The 22882-nt window shown below is 51.4% G+C and overlaps 1 protein-coding gene across 1 annotated transcript in view; it reads right to left on the bottom strand.

Moving 5' to 3' along the window:
* AKAP13 (A kinase (PRKA) anchor protein 13) overlaps nucleotides 1-22882 on the bottom strand; it is a 160348-nt gene that overhangs the window by 49627 nt on the left and 87839 nt on the right. Inside the window, exons 9-12 of the mRNA XM_012732671.1 lie at nucleotides 13092-13167; nucleotides 8565-8701; nucleotides 3140-3510; nucleotides 1138-1191 (exon numbers count right to left, since the gene is read on the bottom strand). Of these exons, the coding sequence (XP_012588125.1) occupies nucleotides 1138-1191; nucleotides 3140-3510; nucleotides 8565-8701; nucleotides 13092-13167 (638 nt within the window). The remainder of the gene's footprint in view (nucleotides 1-1137; nucleotides 1192-3139; nucleotides 3511-8564; nucleotides 8702-13091; nucleotides 13168-22882) is intronic.

The following is a 22882-nucleotide window of genomic DNA, read 5'->3' as shown; positions in this document are numbered from 1 at the left end:
TTAATTTCACCAAATGTGAAACTACACATCACGCTCTTCCCACAGAAACATGAGCGGGCGACAGGGCAGGCAGCATCCACCTGCTACCAGCCTGACTGCGCCGGCACAGTCATCTGATCCTGACTGAGCAGGCTACTCTTGAAGAGCTAAACAGAGAGTCTGACAAAGTCATCTCTAAAGGTTTGAGTCTCTTCTGCTGAAACAGAGCATCTTGGAACCTTACCCGGGTCATGATTATCTGCGGTTCGTGACAATGGTATTTGTATTTGAGTTCTACTTTGTACCTAAAGTCTGGAACTAGCGGAAGCATCCACTTGAAAAAATAAAATGGGGGAAATCACCATTGTCTGCTTCCCAGCAAACGGCTTCAGCTAAATTAAAAAGCCCTCTTTACAAATATCTCCTCACCAAAGGAGTTACTAACAGCAGTCTAAACATTAATTTGACTCCTAATTTTTTCCCCAAACAATGGAAGAAAAAGGCACTACTGATTTCGAACAAAAGTAAAACAGAATTCAGTATTGGAGTAATTCAAAGCAGATTTTAGCTTAAAAGTAGTTTTGAAACTCTCTCTGACAAAAGGTAAGGGGCCTCAAAGGCTGAGCGAGGGCCTCAGAGCCACGAGCTGACGGCTCCTCTTGCCTCACGGAAAGGCACCCGCGGCCGTGGGGCCCAAGTGCCAGGCTCAGGGGAGACCTTGCCGCTGCCCAGGAGGGACGCGGTGAAAACACTGATGGCCACAAGCACAGCATTCAGCCTCCGGCTCTATTTCTGGAAAGGAAAGCAGCCTCGGGGCCCATTTCACAGCTACACAGACAGCTCTCGAATTCGCCTAGAAAAATCCAGGTGAGCTGCCGTTATCGAAATGACCTAAACGCCAAAAAATGCTGGCTGAAAACAGTATTTGGGGAAAACAATATTTTTTAAAGTCAAAGAGTAGGAAAATCTTCAGATTGAAGACACAGTTTCACATGGACTGGACAGCAGCACTTACTAAGTACTTGTGTTTTATTTGCTTGAAGGAGACATGGCAAGACTTAAGAGCAGGCTCTTTAGCCACAGGTTAAGCAAATGGGGTGCTTGTTAGTATATGCTCAGGGCAGCACGGTTAGTCCATCAAGTTAGCAAACTCTGTACCTTCTCCTATGAATGGGAGGTCTCCTGACCACATCCCCCAGAACACGCATTGAACTGAAAATGAATGTGCGAGAGGTCAGTGTCAAGGTGATACAAGATGGGACGCAAATACATGAAACAGACATCACAGTGGGGAGAGGTGCGACTGCCGCAGAGAAACAGCACTGGAGCGAGGGCGTGAGAGGGGACACGCACAGCACCAACGGGTAACGTGCGGGCAGTCTCTGCGGGGAGAGACGCTGCCGCCCCGGCCCCAGGGGCGGGGCTCTGCCAGTTGCTAAAGTGAAAGGACCCAGGCGGTCCCAAAGCGTGAAAAGGGTTCTCTTTGGACTTTAAAATTCAGGCCACACTGATAATACTGCAAGGATTAGCCAAACGAACTGCAGTGATGCCCAACTCGCACCCCACCCTCCGGAGGCGCCGGCGCCAGGGGCGAGGCAAGGGGACGCCAGCTCAGCGAGGGCCGACGAGGAACGCGGGCGGCCAGTCTCGGCCTCGGTGCAATCACCGCGTCACCGCGGGCAGATCACTTCATCCGCGCTTCCAGTCCCTCACGGAGGCGACGTGACCCACGAAGTCACCTCTGGCTCTGAGGTCGGTAAGGGCAAAGGGGTCAGGGCAGGTCTGAGATGAGCAGGCTTGTACACGAGAAGCCTGGCGGAGGCTGTCACCAGACCACGAGCACGTCCTGGGAGAAGCTGCTCTGCTGAGTGCACCCTGCTGCGGGGTCACTCCCAGATCCCGAGTTGTTCTACTGGTGTGGAGGCTTAAAAAAAAAAGGTACAGCCCAAATAAAGCTGAGCAGGAAGGTTCTTAAGAGAGCCTGCTTCTTTTATGATCTAGGACTCAAGTGTGTTTCAAAACTACCAACATGAAGCAAGGGCTCCTTCATGAGGTTAGCGGCCTGGGCTTCCCCACAGAACACGAACTCAAAGCTGGTGCGGCTGGGACTTTGTAAGTGAAAAAGGGTTTGAGCCGGTCTCATCAACGGGGGTACCACCAGCTGACGCTCAGGCTTGGAGAAGGCCGGGACGTAATGAAGGAGCAGAGCGAGCCACAGGCTCGCCCGAGCGCAACTCGGGGTCTCTGGGGCCAAGAAACGCCTGGCACCGACCGGCTGACTAAAAGGGTGAAGGCGTGAATGCTACGGCTTACATGTACTCAGAGCTGCAATATCATAAAGCTGGTCAAGGTCAGGGAATGTAAAACCGGGCGAATGTGCCAGGTGGGTGGGTCAAGTCAATGCTGAGGAACAGCTGCCGCGCCCGCTCCTGCTGAGGGGCGCAGCCGTGGAGAAGCTCGCGGGGCTTGGCAGGGCCAGCAGGCACTCGGTCTCTAACAGCAGCCCGGGAGGCGCACGAGGCGGCCAAGGGCCAGAAGCCAAATCCAACTTCCCGTCTTGGACCCACTTCCAAACCAAGGCCCGAAGCTGGCTGCCCTTCTGAAAGTGCCCCCAAACGGGCCGGTACGTGGAAAAACACCAACACTGAGTGGTATTTATTGATTCTTGTGCTCTCGTGAGGTTAAATTACTGGTAAGCTAGACTTTATCAAAACTCTCAGGGCTAGGAACAAATGGTAATTTCTATGAAGCACTTGGAAAGATCTAAGATATCATGCTTTCCTTAACTCAAAATTGACATGTGATGATCCCCCCAGTATTTTTCTAATCTACTAATTCTATGGACAAATATGGCCTGGAAAAATGTTAGCCGTTATTAAGCAACCACTATGGGAGCGAGATTTCACTTGCAGTATCATCATATTAACGATTACAGATATTTTGGAAGGCACGTATTTTACAGTGAGAAAATTAAAGCTCAGAGGGGTCAAGCTATTTGCTCAAAGTTTTCTACTGGAGGCCAGAGGACTGGCAGCTGGACCACACCTGCCCGGTGCCAGAGCTGGCACTTCTCCTGTACCAGTGTCTCCTGAAATCTCTTGCCAAGAAGAACCCCAAGCAAGCAGACGCCCAGAGACCGAGCGCAGAGCAGTCTCCTCACCTGCGCTGGTTCATCTCCGCGTCGCTGGCTGCGTTCTTCCCAGGACCCCAGCTATGCCTCCGGAAAGGGGACAGGGAGCGCATGGAGGTCCTCAGGATGGAGCAGTTCGCGGGCACCTCGGTGATGCTGTCCATCTCCTCCTCCTCCACGTCTCCTGGGCCAGCAGGTTCGCTCCTGCTCTCTCGGGCCTCAGCTGCCACCCCCTGGCTGTAGAAGCCATCGAGGCTCTGATGAAGCCTGGATCTGTTCACACTGGCGATCTGGGGGAGGGAGACATCGCTGCCATGGGAAGAATGGCGATCGAGGGAGGCCGTGTCATCGGTGGACGAGCTGGACCCAGTGGTATCGCAGGCCAGCTGCTCCTCCTCAGGCTGCGAGGGAGAGAGAGCAGGCCAGGCTAGAAGTGGCTTCCAACAGAATTTTCCTTTTTAAACATAATCACAGCTAGCTATGAAGGGGCCTACGATCTCAGTCTGTGCTCTGTCCTCCTCCTGGAGGGACCAGACAGAGTCCATGGCCTGCAGTAGGACGACTCCTAGGTTTGATCAGCAACGGATGGGTGGACACCACCCTCACCACAGGAGGCTGACGTACATGTGTTACTTAGCTCTCACAACCACTTGATGTAGCAGGTACGCCTGCTCCCATTTTACACACAAAGAAACGGTGGCAGAAGGGGGTTCTCTTACAGGCTCAAGGTTCTAGTCCCAGTGCGTGGGGGTAAGGACCCATCTTGCATCTCTCTAGGCGATGCTAGGAGGAGCAAACACTCAGTGCTCCTGTGGGCAGCTACAGAGTGGTCACTTAATATGCTTAAAATTTAGTTGCGATGAGCCTAGTCCTACAGGTGAAAGCCAAAACTACCAAATCTCCTAAAAAAGCAATCACCACCACTGGGACAAAGCAACAGCAGGACAGCACAGAGCGGCCCTGCAATGCGGGCAGCTACACGCCTCAGGGTCCTGCTCAAGACATGCTGTGCATACCACAGGCCAGCACAGGGTGGGAGAAAAAGATGTGCAGAGCGGAACTAACGAAGGGCTGGCACCCAGGAGATGAACAGAGAAGTCCACTCCTCGGCAGAAAGACAAACAAGCCAATGTGCTGGTCAGCGGGCCTGAGAGGCGACCAGCAGCTCCCGGAGGAAGAGAGACAGATGGCCCGTGAGAAGGAGCTCCCACAGCCCCGCCTGCCAGGAAGGCGGTCACGTCCGCGCACGGCTCACTCACGGCGCACGGCAAGCCGGGCTAGATGGACACGAACATCACACGCGCCGAAGGCCGGGCGACAGGCCTCCTCCTGTGTGGCTGGTGAGACCCGCTCTGGCGCTTTCTTATGCCAGCCAGATTACCCAGCAGCCCACCCCTGGACAGCTGCCAAAGGCGCTAATGTTTAGATTCTAATTACACAGCGTTCTGAAGGAGGGAAAGCCAAGCTGCGGCGGGAAAAAAGTCGAAGCGTTTCACCTTTGGAAAGTTGAGAGAGGAGGCTGGGAAGGGGCATGAGGACACTTCCCAAAGAGGTGAAGACGGCCAGCCGGGCCCTGGGTCACAAAGGTAAGTGACTGTATCAATCAAAAGTCTTTGAGGTACAGCTACTGTGGCAAGTAGTATAAGGAGGTGCCTGAAAATTCTGAAGTGGGAAGTGCTATACCCAATCCAGTCACCCCACTTCCGGCATAAATGCAGAGAATGGAAAGATGACCGTCCAGCGGAGGAATCTGCACGCCCGTATCAATGGCAGCATCAGTCACGTTTCCAAGAATGTAGACATCCTACGTGCTCGGCACCAGGCAAACGGAGGAAGAAAATACCATCCAGGCTTTTAAAACCACGGAATTCTGCCTTTACGAGAACGTGGATGACCCGGCAGACGTCGTCCTAAGGGAGACGAGCCAGACACAGAAAGCAACACACACGTGAACTCAGTTCCACGTGTACTCTAAACTGGGGAGCTCCCAGAGGCAGGGAGGATGGTGGTGACCAGGGCCGCAGGGGCGAGGGGTGTGTGTGTGTACGTGTGTTGTGGTGGGGAATGGGGACCGCAGTCTAAGCGCACACTTTCAGTTATGAGAAGACACCCTGGCCGCTTCGTGCAATGTGTGGGGACTACAGTCATTAAGAAAGTACTAAACACCCCTGTAATTTGCTATGAGAACAGATCTCACTCTCTGGGGTGCGACTGGGGGTGATCACAGTGGTGAGCCTTTTAGGGTCATTTCACGTCACACTGTGTACCCGAAATCTGTATGATTTTTAACTGTCAGTTACAACTCAGTAAACCTGGTGGAAGACTCACTCACTCATCGGTATCCTTGGGCCTGCGCACATTAGTGTCTGTAAATTCTGCAAACACACACCCTCGCAAAAAGAGCCATCCTGTATGTAAGCAAAAAGTGCCCTTTTCAGGCCTTTAGTTTTCATTCATTTATTCACTAATACTTATAAATTATTATCTACTAAATTATACATCAGACTTCCTGCTATGTGCTTGGGAAATAACTCACATATTAAACTCCTAATATATGGCCAATTGCCATATTGGTGCATTTATGTGTAACACTTCATGGAAGAATCCCAAGTATATGATGACAAAAATCAGTAATTAAATTAAGTTCTGAAATTTGAATTATTTTAATGTTTGCAGATATGCAGATTTTAAAAACTGGAGTCTAGATATATTTACTTTTGTGTCTTCAGAGGTTAAAAAAAAATGCACTACTTTGGGCTTGGTGGCCAGAGGACCTGAGAGCAAGCTCCCGGCGTGAAGGAGAGGTCGCTCCCTTAAGGCTGCACATCTTAGGAGAGTGACTTTGGCTGTTTAAGTCAGCTGCAGGCTTCTCGCTCTTGGAAGAAGAGAGGCAACAAAGTAAAACTCTTGTCTTTGGGGCGACAGGCAGGCCAAATCATGTGTGTTTGCTGATCACACTTTCAGCCCCAGCCCGTGCCAAAAGAATACCAGGATTTCTTCTCACTTCAAACACAACATGTAAATTTGATGCTACTGGACTAAGGGAAAGAAAGAAGTCAGGAACTGGTGAATGTCTGAAAGAATAAGCATGAGGCTTCTAACACTCACCCAAGAGTCTGGCTTAGCAGGAGGCGTGCCAGAGGGAGGCGCAGGGTTTCTGAGTGCGTGGCAAGCGGGCGGGCTGTGACGGGCTTGCCTAAGCCCAGCGCCACATACGCGGCAGCAGGAAGTGACCTAATCCCAGCTCCCAGTTCACAGAAGATGATGTTGCAATGCTCTGCCGACAGATTAGTTTTTAGCGGGGGGGAGGAGAGGAGGGCTACAGCCCGGGAAGAAACTCTGAATGTCTAATGTTGAGCAGCACATGCTGTGCGGGTGACTGCAAGGAAGAGTTAAAGGAGCAGCCGGTGGCCTCTCTGGTGCTACGCTAGTCCCTGGCTGTTGAAACGGATTTGGAACCGAGAGCAGAAAACCAGAGAATGAACAGATTTAGAGCCAGGCCTAGGTACAAGTCTCATCTCTGTTACTGGACAGCTGAGAAATTCTGCGTAAACCCTTCGCCAATATGACCGTCTCCCGGGGCCTAACGAGGACACAGGCGTGCGGGGAGGCGGAGGGCTCCCGGGCGACGCCTCTGCTGCCTGGGCTTGGCCCAGCAAGCGGTCGCCACCGCGGGCTGCTCGCCCGCCCCCTTCCGCAGGTGTGTCCCCGTGTTATCAGTGTTGGGGAACATGCTGGCTGCTAGCCTCCGCTCTGGTGACACAGCTGGGGGAGGGGCGGCAGGAAGAGGAAGAGTCCTGGCCACTGACCACCTTGGTGTGAAGAGGGCGGGGCACACTCACATTTCTAGGGCTCCCTAAGCGCTCAGCTAGGAAATACAGGGAGAAGCTCATTTGCTACCATTTTGAAAACATTATCTGCCTAGTCACCCCGAAAAAATGATTAAATCCAGCACCAGCCACCTTATCAACCGACTCCTGAATGCTTTTGGAAGTGATCAAGAAAATAAAGGAAATTCCAATTCTCCTTAGCTAGGAAAACCAGCCACTTCACTTGGTGACAGAAGTGACACCAGGGACAGTGTGTTGTGCACCTGGAAGCAGGAGCAAGCACGCATTTCTTAAACAAGACCTTCCAATTTTTAAAAAACTTTTTACTATGAAAATCTTCAGACACACACAAGTGTCTGTCAAATTCCATGTCCCCGTGGCCCTGTTTCAGGGATCAGCGATGATTCAGGTTTCAATGTGGGAGGCAGAGATTATGATCTACCTGTCGCTTAAAGAACGCAGCGCAGTTTTAGAGACACGGTCCTGCAGAATGGTATTCCCCTGGGGCGGGGCATTTTCCAGATCCTTGCTGTGATGAGTCCCAGCCACTGTGGAAATCACCCAAGTTCTGTCAGTAAAAAGAGCCCCACTGGCTTCTCTTTTCCTAAGTAACTTCAGAGAAGACTAGATCCTCCAGTACGTGGACTTTTTACTTTACAAATCCCTTGAGTCAACTCACTGTAAGTCACAATGATAGGAGCCCTGAAGCTCCCTAAATCTTTCCAAAGACCTCTGGGCCCTAATGAACAAGGACTGGACGAGGGCTGGCCAAGGGCTGCTGGCAGAGTGACAGGGAAGCGCTGGAAGGACATTGGCAGAGGCCTGCACACACTGCAGACCAGGCCCAGAGGTCGGCTCCCCACCTCATGGCCGTCAGCTCCGCATTGACAAACGCCTCAGAGAACCGACTTAGCTGCTAACACCAGGCCTGCTTTCTCCAGAGCCATCACCAAGCCTCTCCATAAAGCTGTCTTCACAGCTACCGCAGTCCTTCGGCCCTTTCACCCCCTGCGATTAAGAAAACCACTGTGGTCTTATAATTGAGCATCATTTGCTGATCCTGCTGTGGGCAAACCCTCTATTTTCCTTAGGAGACAAACCAGAACTTGCTGCAACCAGATACAAACATAAGCAAGAGAAAACAAACGGTGCCTACCCCTTACTCCTCAGAGAGCCTTCAGCACGAAAACATGTGAGGAATCACTGGCACCTGGCTTCTCACCAGGGAGACTGCCTGGGCTCCCCAGCAGAGATCCAGAAGTTACAAGCAAGCAGGCTAGACGAGGAAGACATCACCCAGCACAGCAGTGAACACCCCAAGAAGTGATGCCACGGCGAGCTTATTACACACACCACCCACTGTCTGGGCTGCGGCCCTGCCCAGCCCGGTGGAAGTATCGCTGGCATCTGACTTCAATCACACTGAAGAACTGCATTCCTTCGGGTCTCAGTGTCAGCTTCAGAACTCACGTGATTCTATCGAAAATAAACTGGGTGACACCTTGTCTAAGCCAGGGGTGACCCGGAGCTCCCTGCTCCGAGAGAGAGCACCTGCATCGCTGGAGACCACGCTGGAGCCAGAGGCCAGCGAGGCCTGCAGGAGCCGCCTGCTGAGGTGGACGCACCTTGGAGAAGATGATGCTGTCCACGTCTTCGCCAGGTGAGTGCAAGAGATCAGAATCACTCCCAGATTCTCTTTTCAGTACCCCTTGATTTGAGGTACACTCTCTGCCCAAACCAGCATCCAGAAAGTTCTCACACTCTGAAAAAGAACATTTATTTAACCAGTCATTAACAAACTTCAATTCCCGTGCATCCTAGCAAGCAGCTATCAAGCATGGTCATGATTGGCTCCAGCTGGGACCCCAGTGGGCTGGGACCCCAGTGGGCTGGGACCCCAGTGGGCTCAGCCACCACAGGCCACTGACACACTGGTCACGTTCACCCTAAGAACAAAAAGATAAAACGATGACTTAGAACCACCCTTCCACTGCTATCTAGGTGTTTAAATATTACTTTCTTCCTAGTAGTTGTTTCTTCTGTTAATCAGAAACTATGGGCTAGAATGTGATCTATTTCCAGAGATCTAAGTTCTTTGTAGAAACTTGTTACTTTTATCAAAATATTGGGAAAGGGGGGCATACACATGAACTTGTCCATACCCCAAAGACAGTCAATTAGGGTAGTTATCAACTTGCTTCAAGAAGCTCAAGATAACGGGCCATCTCCATCCTGGTTCGCATCTTTAAGCGTAATGTGGACAGATGTACAGACCCGCTGATCAAACCTGCTGGCAATCCCAACTGATGAGCAGAAAGCCTGGTCACCTCACAATTTAGGAGACTACCACCTGGAGGTTCTGGTTGGGAGCAAATTCCAGAGGGCTTGACAAAGTGATGTCAAAACAAAAACCAGTGATAAACAGAGCCCGATAAACAGAGAGGACACATCTAAGAGAGGACAGCCGTGTGCCAGACACCGGCACAAGCGTGTTTGGTCCTGGGAGACGTTTATATTGAAATCCTCACAAACAAAACTGTGCGCGGGCTCTGAGGCCATAGCACTTGAGGTCCCTTCCTTCAGCTTGCAGAGAGCTGGCAGAAAATACAACTTAAGGACAGTTGCAGGTCTGCGACGTGCTGAGGCAGGACAAAGCCCAGTGAGTGGAGCTGCAGAAATTCACTGTGGCGCGGGCCCACAGCAGGTAGCAGCCTGACTAGGTAGCCCCCACTGTCTTAAACCGTAGCGTCTCTTCTGGACAGTAACTGCATGCGTGTGGAGGAAAGAGTCTCGTCTAACGCCTGGACTAGCTGGGACTCCTGGAGGTCAGGGGGTACCCCCTCGGCAGACTTCACGAGTCACCTATCGGTAACATGACCTTCCTACCAACTAGGAATGTGACGAGGGCCTGGCTAGAGATGAGAGAGCGTGTGTGAGAGCGCAGCGAGCAGGTGCACACACACAAAGGAGCTTACAATCTTGCAGTAGAAAGGCATGTATCAACAGTGACGACTTCAACTCTTCAACTCAGAAGTACGCAGAGGACGCTACAGAAGGTGAGGCAGAGCCCGGAGACCAATCTGAAGAGGTTCTCACTCAAGGCAAAGCCGACCTTGGCCTGTGGCAGCTAAGGGCAAAGCACTTGCGAGAGTCAGTTTGATGGGAGCAGCCCTGCCTCTGCAAGACTGAAATCACGGCTACCCCAGGGACTGAAGTTCCACACCTCAGAGGGGATATGCTGAGTGGGAATGGTGGGTGTCAGCTTTCGACTTATTCCCTTTCCCCCACTTAGAAAAATAAACTCCGCCCCTTGGTTCAGGGGTCAGTCGGTTTGGCCAGAAGAGAAAGGGCTGCCACAGCAACCGTGCTGAGCTGTGCGCGGCCCAGCTGGCAGTCCAGCAGGCCACGTCCAAACTCCAGGCTGGAAAACAGACCAGCTCGAGACGTTCTAATGGGAACTTCAGGGGAAAGGCCCAGCTCAGCCAGTAGGAAGCCCCTGCCCGGAAGACAGATTCACAAACAAGTGTGGAGGACCAGCCTGCTGCCACTCAAGAGGATGGCAGAGGATGGCCAGCGAGCAGGCCGTGAGGCAGGGACAGGAGAGGCCTGTGGGCACTCTGGGGTGCCCACAAAAGGTGGGGAGGGTGTTTGTGACAGACACGCAGGCAAGGCTACAGCGCCTCTGTCAAGCTTTCAAAATGAAGGGAAGCCCCCCTCTTCCTGAAGAAGCGCAGCGGGTGTGAGCGTGGCACGCTCCAGGTTAGTCAGAGCTGGGGTCAGATGAGGCGCGACTGCTCTCAGACCAAGGATCCAGAGCAGCCATCCCACCCTCCTCTCCACCTCCACGGCAGTGAAACGGGAGACTGGTAGCTCCCTGAAGTGACTGTGGCGGCCACCAAAATAAGCTGTATGTGAAGCGAACACACCCAAGCACTAGGTGACCGCGGCTCCGCCCTCAGGACGCAGCTGGGGCTTCCTGTAACTTCCCAAGTGCCGAGCAGCACATTGGGTTCCTTCTCCCTACCCCCCACCCAAGAGAATGCTTCTGGGTGGTGTGTGATCTGGTAGGTTATTTTCAGTCTGGGAAGGCATTAAACTTGTCCATACAAATTAATGGCAATAACGTTCCCAAACCCAGAAAACAAGGCGCAGCTAAGAATGTTCTACGCTGGGAGTGTGCACGGTGCGGGGAGCCAGCCCACTCTCTGGCCACATGTAAATCTGTCTGCAGCTTCTGGGCCCTGAGTCACTAGTTTCAGAAACCAGCAAAACGTACGCTTTTAAAGATGCTATCTAGTTGCCTGGATTCAGAACTACACACATGCAGACAAAGGCAGCTGGCGGGGGAGGACCAGGCAGCAGCAGGCTGGGGCTTCGCGCACGGGCTGGCCAAGATGCTAGCTGGTAGCTGTCTGTTGTCCGGAACCGAAGACGAGGCAGCAAGGTTCTGAGAGATGCTATCCTACTCGGTCTACCCCTACTGCTCTCCAGCTGTGCAGCTGTGTTCACAAGTGAAAGACAGAAGCCTGCAACATCAGAAGTACCTATAATTCATAAAAATCTGTTATCTGAAATCAGAGTCTTTGCTCTGAGGTTCAGAAGCACAGTCCAGAACATGATTTTGTTAAACTGCGGTTTAACTGAAAAAAAAAAAAAAAAAAAGAAAGAAAGAAAGAAAGAAAAAAAATCACTCTAAAAAGAACAAAGGTATGTCCAGGTTGGAGAGCGTTGTGGGAGGCATCAACAAAATTCAAGACTACACCCTGGGGGAAAGGCTCAGGGTTCGAAACTCACTCCTTTAAATGAGAAAAAGACTGTAACACAAAGAAGCTTCCTATGAATATTCAAACGGTAAGGCCACTGATTCACCTTTATGAGCAGCAGCTTCACTGCCTGGTGGCTGGAGTGACTGAGCCCGCAGACAAAGCCCCAGTGGCTGCAGATACCAAGCCTGCAGGTGTCGACACCTTTAAGCAGGAGAGTCTGTGGGGCTGGAGGAGGGAAGTGGCAGCCAGATCTGTGCATCTGGCCAAGCTTACACATGGAGAGTGAGGCAGTCTTTAATGACATCTCTATGTCAGGCAAAAATAGGAAAGAACATTTTTCGTATTTGTTCCAACACTTCCTTTGGAGTGAATTCAGAGAGCTGAGGATCAGTAGGAAATCTTCCTGCAGGCAGAGAGTTCCGTGGTTTGTCTGCAGCTGTATTTCTGCAGGGCACCCAAAGGTAAGTGTTTGTGAAAAGGCCAGTAATGAAGACTCAGTAATTTTCAAAAAGCAGGTGGGTAAGAAAGAACTGGAAGGCAAACAGCGGCCTTGCCGCAAAGCAGACTTGGGAGACCACTCGGCTGCAGGGCCAGCAAGGGGACAGTCACCCTCCGGGTCCCCGGGGCATAACCCCCAGAAGGCAGGCCAGCCTCACTGCAGAAATGGGAGGTAGCAGGAACCCTCTGCACAGCATGAGGTGAGCATCTGCGCATAGGGGACTCCTGACCGCCTGAAGGCGTGTGCCCCGGGCCACTACCAGGCAGGGTCTGAGAGCATGTGGCTTTGTGCAGTGACTGCTGCCCAGCCCCGCTCCCCGGACACCCGTCCTGACAATCTGCCAAGTTTATGGCGCTCTACTGCAGCTGCACCGGAGAACCGTGAAAGGCTTTTACAGATGCTGACACCAGGTCCCACCTCAGCCCACTACGTCAGAAGCGTGGGGGCAGGAACCAGACTTCAGCATACCTTTAGAGTCCCCCAGTTAATTTCAATGTGAAGCCGAAACTGAGAGTCCCAGGTCTAGTCCTTGACAGTATGAACACATAGCCTGACTAGTTGAGAAGCTGCTACCACGTGAACATGCAAGGCAAGGTGTCATGCCTTCACAGGTGAGGTAACAGACCACAACGCCGGAAATGAACACTTGCAGCTAAAATCAAATACGGGTAATGACCTCACAGGTGCTCTCATTTTCCACAGGAGACAAAGTGCCGACAAACCCAAATTACAGACCCCTCTTCCTCTGATCTACTGACACTGGGGAGGAAGGACAGACTGATCGTGGAGTCTAATGGCCAGTGATCAGAGGAAGACCATGGCTCCGGAAAACGGCCATTTCACGAGCCACTTTTCACACAAACGGAAGCTGGAAAACCCCTGCTCACCTGGGCTCTCTGGGGGAGCCGCAAGGGCTGCTGTGTCGGGGCAAGTCTCTGCTGCGCACCGGCTTTCGCGATTGATCTGAAGGAAACAAAACAGATCAAGTTTCAGAAATGAAATGGAGGGAGATGACTTGCTAGCAGCTCACAGTAGATCCACTGTGTCAACACTTCCATTTTTCCCGTTAACACCTTATTGCAAGGTGGGCAAATTTATGTCACAGTACAAGCGAGGCGATCGAGACTGAATTCAGCCTGTAAAGAGACTGTCAATAAAGCTTAACAACAAGCCCTGAAAACGGTTACAGAAACAGTGTCCACAGTGGGGGTTGGGGGGGGGCGGGGCGCGAGGTAGGGGTGAGAGTGATGAGGGAAGGGAGCACAGTGAACTATGGTGGAGGACGGGGTGAGTGCCTGGTGGGTGTACTAAGTGGCCAGACCTGGTGAGGGCGTCCAGAAAATACCTCAGTTGAAATGTAATTAATTAAAAAAATAAATGTCAGTAAAAGCTGGGTGTAATAGCAGTAAGAAAAAAGATCTGTAATGAAGTAAAAGGCAGCTAGCTAGCAGATTAAATAAAATCGACCGGATAGCAACTACATATTTGATGCTTGTTTACCAGCTTAAAAAAAAATTGAAACAACTACTACATTTTTATTCAAGATCTACTGTATGCTGGATAGCAAGTTAAGAACTTTCTGTGTAACATCTAATTTAACCTCCACAAGAGCTGCAAAAAATTTGTATGACCTTTATCCAAAGAATGACCAGCCTGAGAAGGGCTGCTGCAGTAGTGAGTGTAAGCCACCATGAGCTCTTCACTAGCCTTCCAAGCACCACCCAACTGAACACTGTAATACCTAATTAGAATGATTTTTGAAATTGCCATTATAAATTATAGTAGTCCTTTTTCACTGATGAAGCACAGAGACACAAAGTCAGCAAGCAGACAAGCAGACCTGAGGAAACATTGTTGTAACTGGCTCCGGGACAGACAAGATTTGCAGCCAGCTGGCAGTCAGCTCTCAAGGCACGCGGAGTGTTCTCCAAGAAAGCTGTGTTCTGAGGCACAAAGCAAGTCTCGCGTTGAGGATCAAAATCATGAAGTATGCTCTCTGGCCACAGTGGTATTAAATTAGAAACCAAAAACAAAGTTACCTGGGAAAACTTCAAATATTTAAAAAAACTTATAAAAAATATATATTTTTTTAAGATTTATTTATTTGTGCATACAGAACTGGGGCACAGGCCAGAGGCTCAGGGGCGGTGAGAGGCTTCACCCGAGACAGAGCGGGGAGCAGAACAGGCAGATCGACGAAGCACACTGCTGAGGGGAGCAGCGGGCGGGTCAGGAGAGGTCTGCCGCGCCACATGGATCTCCTCCGGGGCAGGCGGGGATCGAACTCATGCAGAAGCGGCTTTTAGATTCTCACTGTAGAAACTATATACAAAAAGTTAAAGTAAGAGGTAAGAGACCAAAACTATAACTGAATATACTGATTTCTGAGCGACAGCAGAGAAAACATTAACGTCAGCAGACGATTCTCCAGGAGCCTCCTTGTTTCCACAAGTGGCGGTCAAAGATCGCTTGACAGACCATTACTGTGAGGTGAGAAACTCTGACCCGATTTCGTATTTAAAAGTTGCTTTTTAAAAATTGAAGTAACACCGGCTTATACGCTTATAAACTTCAATTTTAAGCTGCTCGGTGATGCCTGACGATCAGGGACACTAGGACTCACACTGAGCCACCTGTAGTTTCCTGGACTTTGACGATTCTGTATTACTTATTTTTGTAGGTTTATTTTTTGTTTTTGTTTTGTTTTTGTTTTTTTTTATTTATTTATTCGTACAGAACTGGGGTACAGGCCAGAGATGTGGAGGGTGAGAGGATTCACCAGAGACAGAGCGGGGAGCAGAACAGGCAGATCGACGAAGTCCACTGCTGAGGGGAGCAGCGGGCGGGTCAGGAGAGGTCTGCCGCGCCACATGGATCTCCTCCGGGGCAGGCGGGGATCGAACTCATGCGGAAGCGGCTTTAGCTTCTCAGTGCTGCGCTTTAACCCGCTGCGCCCCCAGGGAGGGCCTGTAGGTTTATTTTGATAAACTTCTTGGTCAGTAACTCTAGGTCATGAGCACAGCTGCAAGGTTAAGTGCAGCGCGCTCCTCTGTGCCAGGCTCCACACCCTCGTGCCACGGCGGACCTCTGCCAGGCCCAGAGGGCGAACCCAGCGTGCTGCTACTAACTGAACTTCTGACTTTATTGGAAATTTCATGATGCCTTCGATCATGTTCGTTTCTGTTCCAGGATCCAGTCCAGGACGCCGCTTCATTCTGCCGGTGCAGTGTGCAGGCGTCCACGCCTTAACATCCTCACTGACGTGGAATTCGTGGACTCTAAAGCTCAACCGCCCACGCGGAGGGTAGCGGCTGAGCATGCTCGCAGCTCCCGTCACCACTACCGCAGCACACTTCCACGACTCTAAGAACAGCTGCTGCGCACACGGCAGCCACAGCCCAGCGGCGCCACTTCAGAGCAGCCCATCGCCAGCCTGCTTTCCGTCTCCAGGGAGCCCCCAGTTCCAGCCGCACCGTCTAAGCGGCATCCCCATGACGTGGTCTTCCGTGCCTGACTTCTTTCACTTGGCAAAGCGTTTCCAGTTTGATTCATATATTCTTTATTTGTGGACATTCGGGTTGCTTTCATTTCCTGGCTGCTATGAGTAATTCTTCAAAGAATACAGTACACAAATATGTGTGTGGACATGTTTTCATTTCTTGGGTATTATACCTATGCAAATGCAGCTGCTTGGTCCTAAACTACTCTTTGCCTGATGTTCTGAGGAGCTGCCAGAGGGTTTCAAAGTGGCACCACTTGCCGTCCCCCCCACCAGTGCATACATGTTCGAATGTCTCAACATTCTTGCCAACACCTGTCCTTTAGAGTGTGGCCATCCTGGTGTGAAGCAGTACCTCATGCAGTTACCTATTTCTTTTTGAACAGAATAGTTTTTGATCTGTTGGTTACTTTCTAGGAAGACAGCATAATGAAAAAGTGCTCAGCACCTTCAGATTTGCTTCCTTCTTTCACTTAAAAAAGATATTGAAGCACTAAGTCTTAAAAACAGAGATAGTAGGAGAAAGTATGCTTGGGTGAAAGAACTTCTCAGTGAGAGAGAGACAGAGAGAGAGAGAAAGAGAGAGAGAGAGAGAGAGAGAGAGAGACTGCACGGCTGCCAGAGGGCCCTGAGGTGTGTGCTGGCTTGGACAATGATGCCTGTTAACAGAAATGGGAATTAGCGAATGGAACGCTGCGATGACATGTTGCATTTAAAGTGCTACCTACACTTCTGGCCAGGCCACAAACATTACACATATACACACACAACCAGGTAAGAACCCTGCTCTCCTACTTCAGGCCAAGCATTGCACAATATGGCATGGGAAAGTCAGAGTTAGCCACACACCCTGTAGAAACAGAAGAATCAGAGTTCTGCAGAGGTTAACAAGAAAAAGCAGGTCCACAGTACCAAGTGCTATAGACAAGAAATGTGTAAAGCCAAATAATGTGTAATACTAGGTACTCAATACCAAACTGGGCAAGCGTGAGGTACCTGAGACTTTGGAAAGAGCAGCTTTTATGAAGACAGGAGAGACAAGAATTAAAACCATGGGACATAGTGGGATCACTGTAGACATCCCACTATATTGTGGAAAGATGGCCGCCTCGCTGTCTTCTTCCTGCCCCATCTGCATTTTAGCGGAGACCCACTCTCAGTGAGGCGGGACACGGGGAGGAGCTGTGCTGACTGTTATCACACCCGCAGCTTCACTGGCTCAAAAGAACGGAAGTGGCTTGAGCACCAGATCACGTCTTTTGTCCCCGGGTCTCCTCCACACGGTGGGCAGCAGTGGCTGCTGGCGGACGCTCCATGACTAGCCTTTGCGTTCACTCGGCGGTTTGCAGGACTGCAGGCCGCTGGGCGAGCTGCCAGAAGCATTTCTTCACTAGACCCATACACCCAGTGAGGTGGAAGCAGGTGAAGGGACACGAAGGTATGAAAGCGGGTCCTTAAGCAACATCACACTTCCCCACCCTCACCGGGGAGTGGGGTCTGGACGGCGTGAACAGCACGCCAGATCTGGGCCCCGCCATCCAACATGGGGGAGCAGGCTCTGCCACGCTGCCCCTGCTTCTGCCGGGCCCACTCTCCCAGCCCCCGCGTCTCCTCCTCCTCTCTACCTTACAGCTTCACAGCTGTTAAACAACTTCTCAGAACAATGTCAAACTGACTAAGTCTGGCAAAGCATGCTCACTCAATCGTGCCAGAGATCGGCTGCATCACAGAACCACGGTTAATTTAGGCAAAAATGTTTAGAAAACAATGAAATAAAACAACCGAAATATGGAACTACAGGGGCCGATTTTTCAGACGTTAAACCACTGTTACGGTTTTCATCTGTCTTTGGCCTTTTCTGTTCCCACAGACTTGCATTCTCAGTCACGAGGGGCTTGCGAGCAGGGTGTGTGCAAGGCTGGCAGCCTCCAAGCGAGCACAAGACGCACGAGCAGATCAGACTACAGTGCAGGATCCCCATTTGAAAGAGGCTCTGCTTAGAAACATAAAGACAAAAACGTATATTGAAAAAGTAAGGCTTCAGGTAAAATCACGCAGAAATTGAGCACGCATTTGTACACCACTGGACATACAATGTCGAAAAGAAAACCAAGAGACTAAGCAGGAGCCCTAGCAGAGAGGCTACCGAGACTGGGCCCCAGGAACCGCCAGGGCCGCCTCCCTGCCTTCCCTCTGCCAGCAGGAGAAAGTGAAACCACATCCCAGCAGGCCAGAGACTGCCCAGAAATGAAATCTGACCAATCACCGCTTGACAAACATCCCACCAATCAGAACTGCACTGAAACTTCATTTGCATTGAGCAGGACTTGTAGGGCATATAAGCACACCCTCCCCACACCCCCAGGTAGGTTGCAGGGGCTGCAGCTGCAGGAGACTGCACTCTGGAAATGGCAAGTGTGCCGTGATATGCAAGTGGTTAACACAGCTGCTGTGACTTCCGGCCAACACAATGCTCACAGCAGCATTATTCACAGCAGACAAAGGTGGAAACCACCTAAGTACCCAGTGACCGTGAAAACAGAATGTGGCAGATACAAAGAGTGGAATATTATCCAGTCTTTAAAAGAAAATGGTGACTCGCTACAACACAGAGAAAACTTGAAGGTATTGTGCTAAGTCAAAATAAACAGTCCCAAAAAACAAGTACTGGATGATTCCACTTGTATTATTTATCCAGAATCTTCAGATTGAGAGATGGTGGTTGCGAGGCACTAGGGGGTGGGGAAAATGAATTACTGTTACTGTTTAATGAATACACTGTCTGCAAAGGTCAAAGTCCTGGAGATGGGCAGCCGTGGTAACGGCCTCACGCTGCCGGACTGGACACCTACTTGTGCAAGGCTTACTCTGCACCTATGTTGGTCACATAAAAAATAACTGCCAAAGTAAAATAAAAACAAATAAACGGAGTGTGCAGCAATTAGACAGAAGCAAGCTTGCTTGCTCAGAAGTCTCAGGCAGCCCATGTAGCCAGCGGCACAGTTGGTAATCGGGCCAGATGCTGCCAATCACGGGCAGTGCTGCTGGCCAGGGCACAGAGCTTGCAGAGCGTGGAAAGCTCATCAAAACACGTGTGGCATTTCCAACCACCTTCTGCACACGGTGACGGCAACGCCAAGCATATCTTATTCTTGCGTCAAAAACATCATGCCTGGGCCCTCCCTGGTGGCGCAACGGGTTAAAATACAACACTATGAAGCTATTGCAGCCACTGCAGCAAGGGTTCAATCCCTGGCCAAGGAGGTGACCCACATGGTGCAGCAGACCTCTTCTGTCTCCCCACTGCGCCCCTCAGCAGTGTGCTTCGTCAGTCTGCCTTGTTCTGCTCCCCCTCTGGCTCTGGTGAATCCTCTCATCGCCCCTGTCCCACACCTCTGGCCTGTACCCCAGTTCTGTATGCATAAATAAATCTTTTAAAAATATATCATGCCTACTATAAAAGTTGCTTAAAAAATCTAAGTTCGGGGTCCTCCCTGGTGGCACAGCGGGTTAAAGCACTGCACTAAGAAGCTCAAGCCATCTCCGCATGAGTTTGATCCCCGCCTGCCCCGGAGGAGTCCACATGGCGTGGCAGACCTCTCCTGACCCGCCCGCTGCTCCCCTCAGCAGTGTACTTCGTCGATCTGCCTGTTCTGCTCCACACTCTGTCTCGGGTGAAGCCTCTCACCCTCCGCATCTCTGGCCTGTACCCCAGTTCTGTATGAATAAATAAATCTTTAAAAAAAAAAATCTAAGTTGGATGACGGAGTCCCTCCCTCCCGTCCTGTTTCAGAATCATGGATGTGACACATGGGTTTCTCCTCATGGCAATGCTCTTCAGCGCTTCGCTGCTTGCTCCTCGCTCACCCAAGACAGCTTAGGCCATGCTCTGGCTCCACCTGAAGCAGCGTCAGGGGTGAGGCTGGCCAGACCCCACTTTGGGTCCTGAGGACGTACGCGGCACCACCTCCCTCTCTCCTGCTTGCAGAGAGTGGCCTCCAAGACCGCGGTTTCCACATCCGTACACGATGCTCACGTATACTGTCAATATTCTTCACAGCCAGCTCTGAAACTACACCTGGCCAGAGTCTACTCACCAGCAAAATGAGGAGACAAGAGAAAGCAAGAACAGAACTGAGACTGCTAGCAGTTTAATAAGTCCTAAGAAAAATGAAGGTGCTGGACAGGAGCCCCTCTATCCAGATGTTGCCCTATGGAATTTTTTAGTTGCCAGCAAAATTCAAGATGAGTAACTGGCTGCATGGGCAGGAGGGGGCACGGCACAGGGAAACTCAGGGATTCTGAGGAGGCCAAACGACAAGGCAAGCGCCACTCCATGTTTTCCAGGGAACTGAGTTACGAAGATCCACCTCTGGCTCTCATCCCACAAAGACCCTCTGGCTAACACACAAGCTCCGTTCTCTGCTGCCAGCATCTCTGAGATGCCCAGCTGCTGGACATGGAGCAGCCCATGCCTGAGGCTCGGGGAGGGCGGGCGCACACGGCGGCAGGAGGTCGTCGCCCCAGAAGGAATGCCAGCCCGCCCGGCTCCTTTCCCGTTCCTGTCACAGAGCCGGGGGCCCCTGTGACTATCTAAGCCACGTCCACGTGATGTTCCCATCAGTCTGAAAATAGAGCCTACATGTTTCCAGTGGAGAGGGAGCTGCCCTTTATTTTGGGTAGTGTTTCTGCTACTGTTTCTATCTGAACACCCTGGTAATTCAGCTCCTGGTCACACCCAGTCTTCCCAGTCATTGGCCTGATTTACTTCCTCTGCAACCGTCTTAGGAGACTGACCCAGAGATAACAGTCAACAAAAGAAATCACAGCCCCGCCATCCGGACATGGGAGCCAACACTTGAGTCAAAATCTTTTCGGGAATCAGACTACAGAAGAACACATATGTTGGCTGTCTTCAATCCTTCACCTCCTGTATCTTTTGTTCGATCTGACACAGAATTGTCTTAGGAAGCAAGGGAACTTTCGGAGGATGTATATCCCTCTGGGAAATGATACTCCAGTTAAAGACACACCCCTGAGCTTCAGTCATGAAGTCACCAGACCCGCCCAAACACTGAGGGTGAAGAGAGGGTGTTCTTCCTCAGCAAATATTTTCACTGAATACACACAACGCATGGTTGTAAATTTTCTAACCATTCATCTGAAACTCTAATTTACTAGTCAAAAGATACGGACTCAAGCAATCATCAAATAACATGAATAATTGGTCACTGTTAGGTAAAAATCATAAAATTAGTCAACAAGAAAAGGCCTCTGGATCAGAATCAGTTTAAATCAGCAGTTAGCCCTAAACTCTGACTCGCCTTTGTTTTGGTACACCGGTTTTGTGGTCATTTTCAAGGACTTGCTGTCCTCTTGTGTTAAAAGCCATGGGCTTTTAACCATGGGCCTGCTACAGAATTGCAAGGAGCAATTCTGTGGGCTCTTACTCACCGCCTTGTGAGGTCAGCACACGCTCTCTGAAGAACGCCGAGAGAAGAGCAGGACGGTTCCCCGGGATCTCTGCCAGCAGACCTCTACCATGCCCCTCTTTGAACACGATTCATGCACCAGCCACTCACCTAGGAGTCAGAGGCCGCACGCACGTGGGCGGGGCTGACAAGAGGAACGTCACAGCGGAGGGAGGGTGTGCAAGAGCGTGCTGAGCTGGGGGTGAGGGGTCTGAAGAAACACGGCCCTCAGACACAGTCTGCGGCAAGGAGCCGGGGCTGTCCAAGTCTGCTTTCCCACTGGAGAACCAGAGCAGCAGCAAGAAGGCAAAAATCAAACAGACGCCTGTGTCCCAAGCCCTTCTTCCACCTCGGACCACACGACCACCCTCCGGTGCCTGGACCTAAGCCCAGGTCGCACAGGCAGCCTGACTGCACACGCATCCTTGGGTCAAGCATATCCTGGCAGAGTTTGCTCACAGGTTTTGTCAGTCATGAGGAAGTGCTCTCCCCCTAGCCTCCCTTCTGAACTCCCAGCCAGAACAGTCTTTAAAGACGCAGATCAGAAAGTGAAGTCCCGGAGGAAGCAGCAGGCCCTGGGGGCCACACCACCGCCCAGCCCGGCCGCCCAGCTGCGGAGGCCGCCAGCACCTCCTTCCATCAGCGTCTCCAGAACACCCTGCCACCAGCACCTTTTCATCCTCTGGATCCGTGTGTTAAGTGTCAGCATCACAGACCGATCTTCTCACACCTCAGACACCTTCGGGTGCAGAGAGCCGTGCCCCCGCAGGCCACTGCCGGCTTCTGTGCACAGGGCTCAGTGAGGCGCCCTCGACTGTATCACCAGAGTGAAAAAACTGGCAGCAAACTGACCCCCTCATTGCAAACTGAAGAATCAGGTCTTTTCATAACTTAAGTGGTTATGTGTAACCTCCTTTTTGCCACTCAAGTTCATCATACTGTGCTCCCGGTGCTTCAGGAGAAACCTCAGGCCTTGCGTATGAAAACTGGGAAACAGCTGCTGCCCGACAAGCCAGTCTCCAGTGAGCTCATGCCCGTGGGAGTGTCTCGTTAACGTCTGGAGCTGCACCCATGGGGGCAGGAAGCGGGGCGGCCTTATCCTGCAGGCCGTCCCGCCCGGCTGAGGCTGCCCACTCCGCTCTGCCCCACTCCTGGGACCCCTGAGGCCTACGCGACGGTTTTCTACCTTCTTTCCCTCCCTCTCCTCTTTCTGCCCCAGACAGGTGAATCCAGAAAGAACTGAACAAATAAAGGTTCTGAAAACTAGACTCTCCTAAGTACATGAAATCAAAGTGTGAAACATTGCTGTGCGTTCGGGGGGAAAAAAATCACATTTCAGAGAAATACCACCTTGGGACAAGTTCCAAGTGGCTTTCAGCTGAGGCCCAGCTGCCCACGGGCCCTGAGCGCGCTGGCAGACAACAGGTCACCATTCCTGCCCAGCCTTGTCCAGTGTGGGATTGCTCTGGCTTCTGTGTCTAGACTTGCGAGCCCACTGCCCAGTCTCGACTGGTCAATGAAAAGATGAGAGTCCAGAGCAGTGTGCGAATTGGCAAAAAGTACACCAGCTGCACTCCTTCCTCAACCGGGGTGAGACAAGGTCACCTTTTGGGGCCTCCCCACCCCCACTCTAGATCCAAGTTCACCTTCTGAGATTCTCCTAGCACGTGAAGCACCTGGCTGGCTTCCAATTTCCCCTGCTTTTTCC

Source organism: Condylura cristata, unplaced genomic scaffold (assembly GCF_000260355.1).
Source record: "Condylura cristata isolate star-nosed mole 26May11 unplaced genomic scaffold, ConCri1.0 scaffold00035, whole genome shotgun sequence".
Classification (NCBI taxonomy): Eukaryota; Metazoa; Chordata; class Mammalia; order Eulipotyphla; family Talpidae; genus Condylura; species Condylura cristata.
This window is presented reverse-complemented; position numbering and strand designations above follow the sequence as displayed.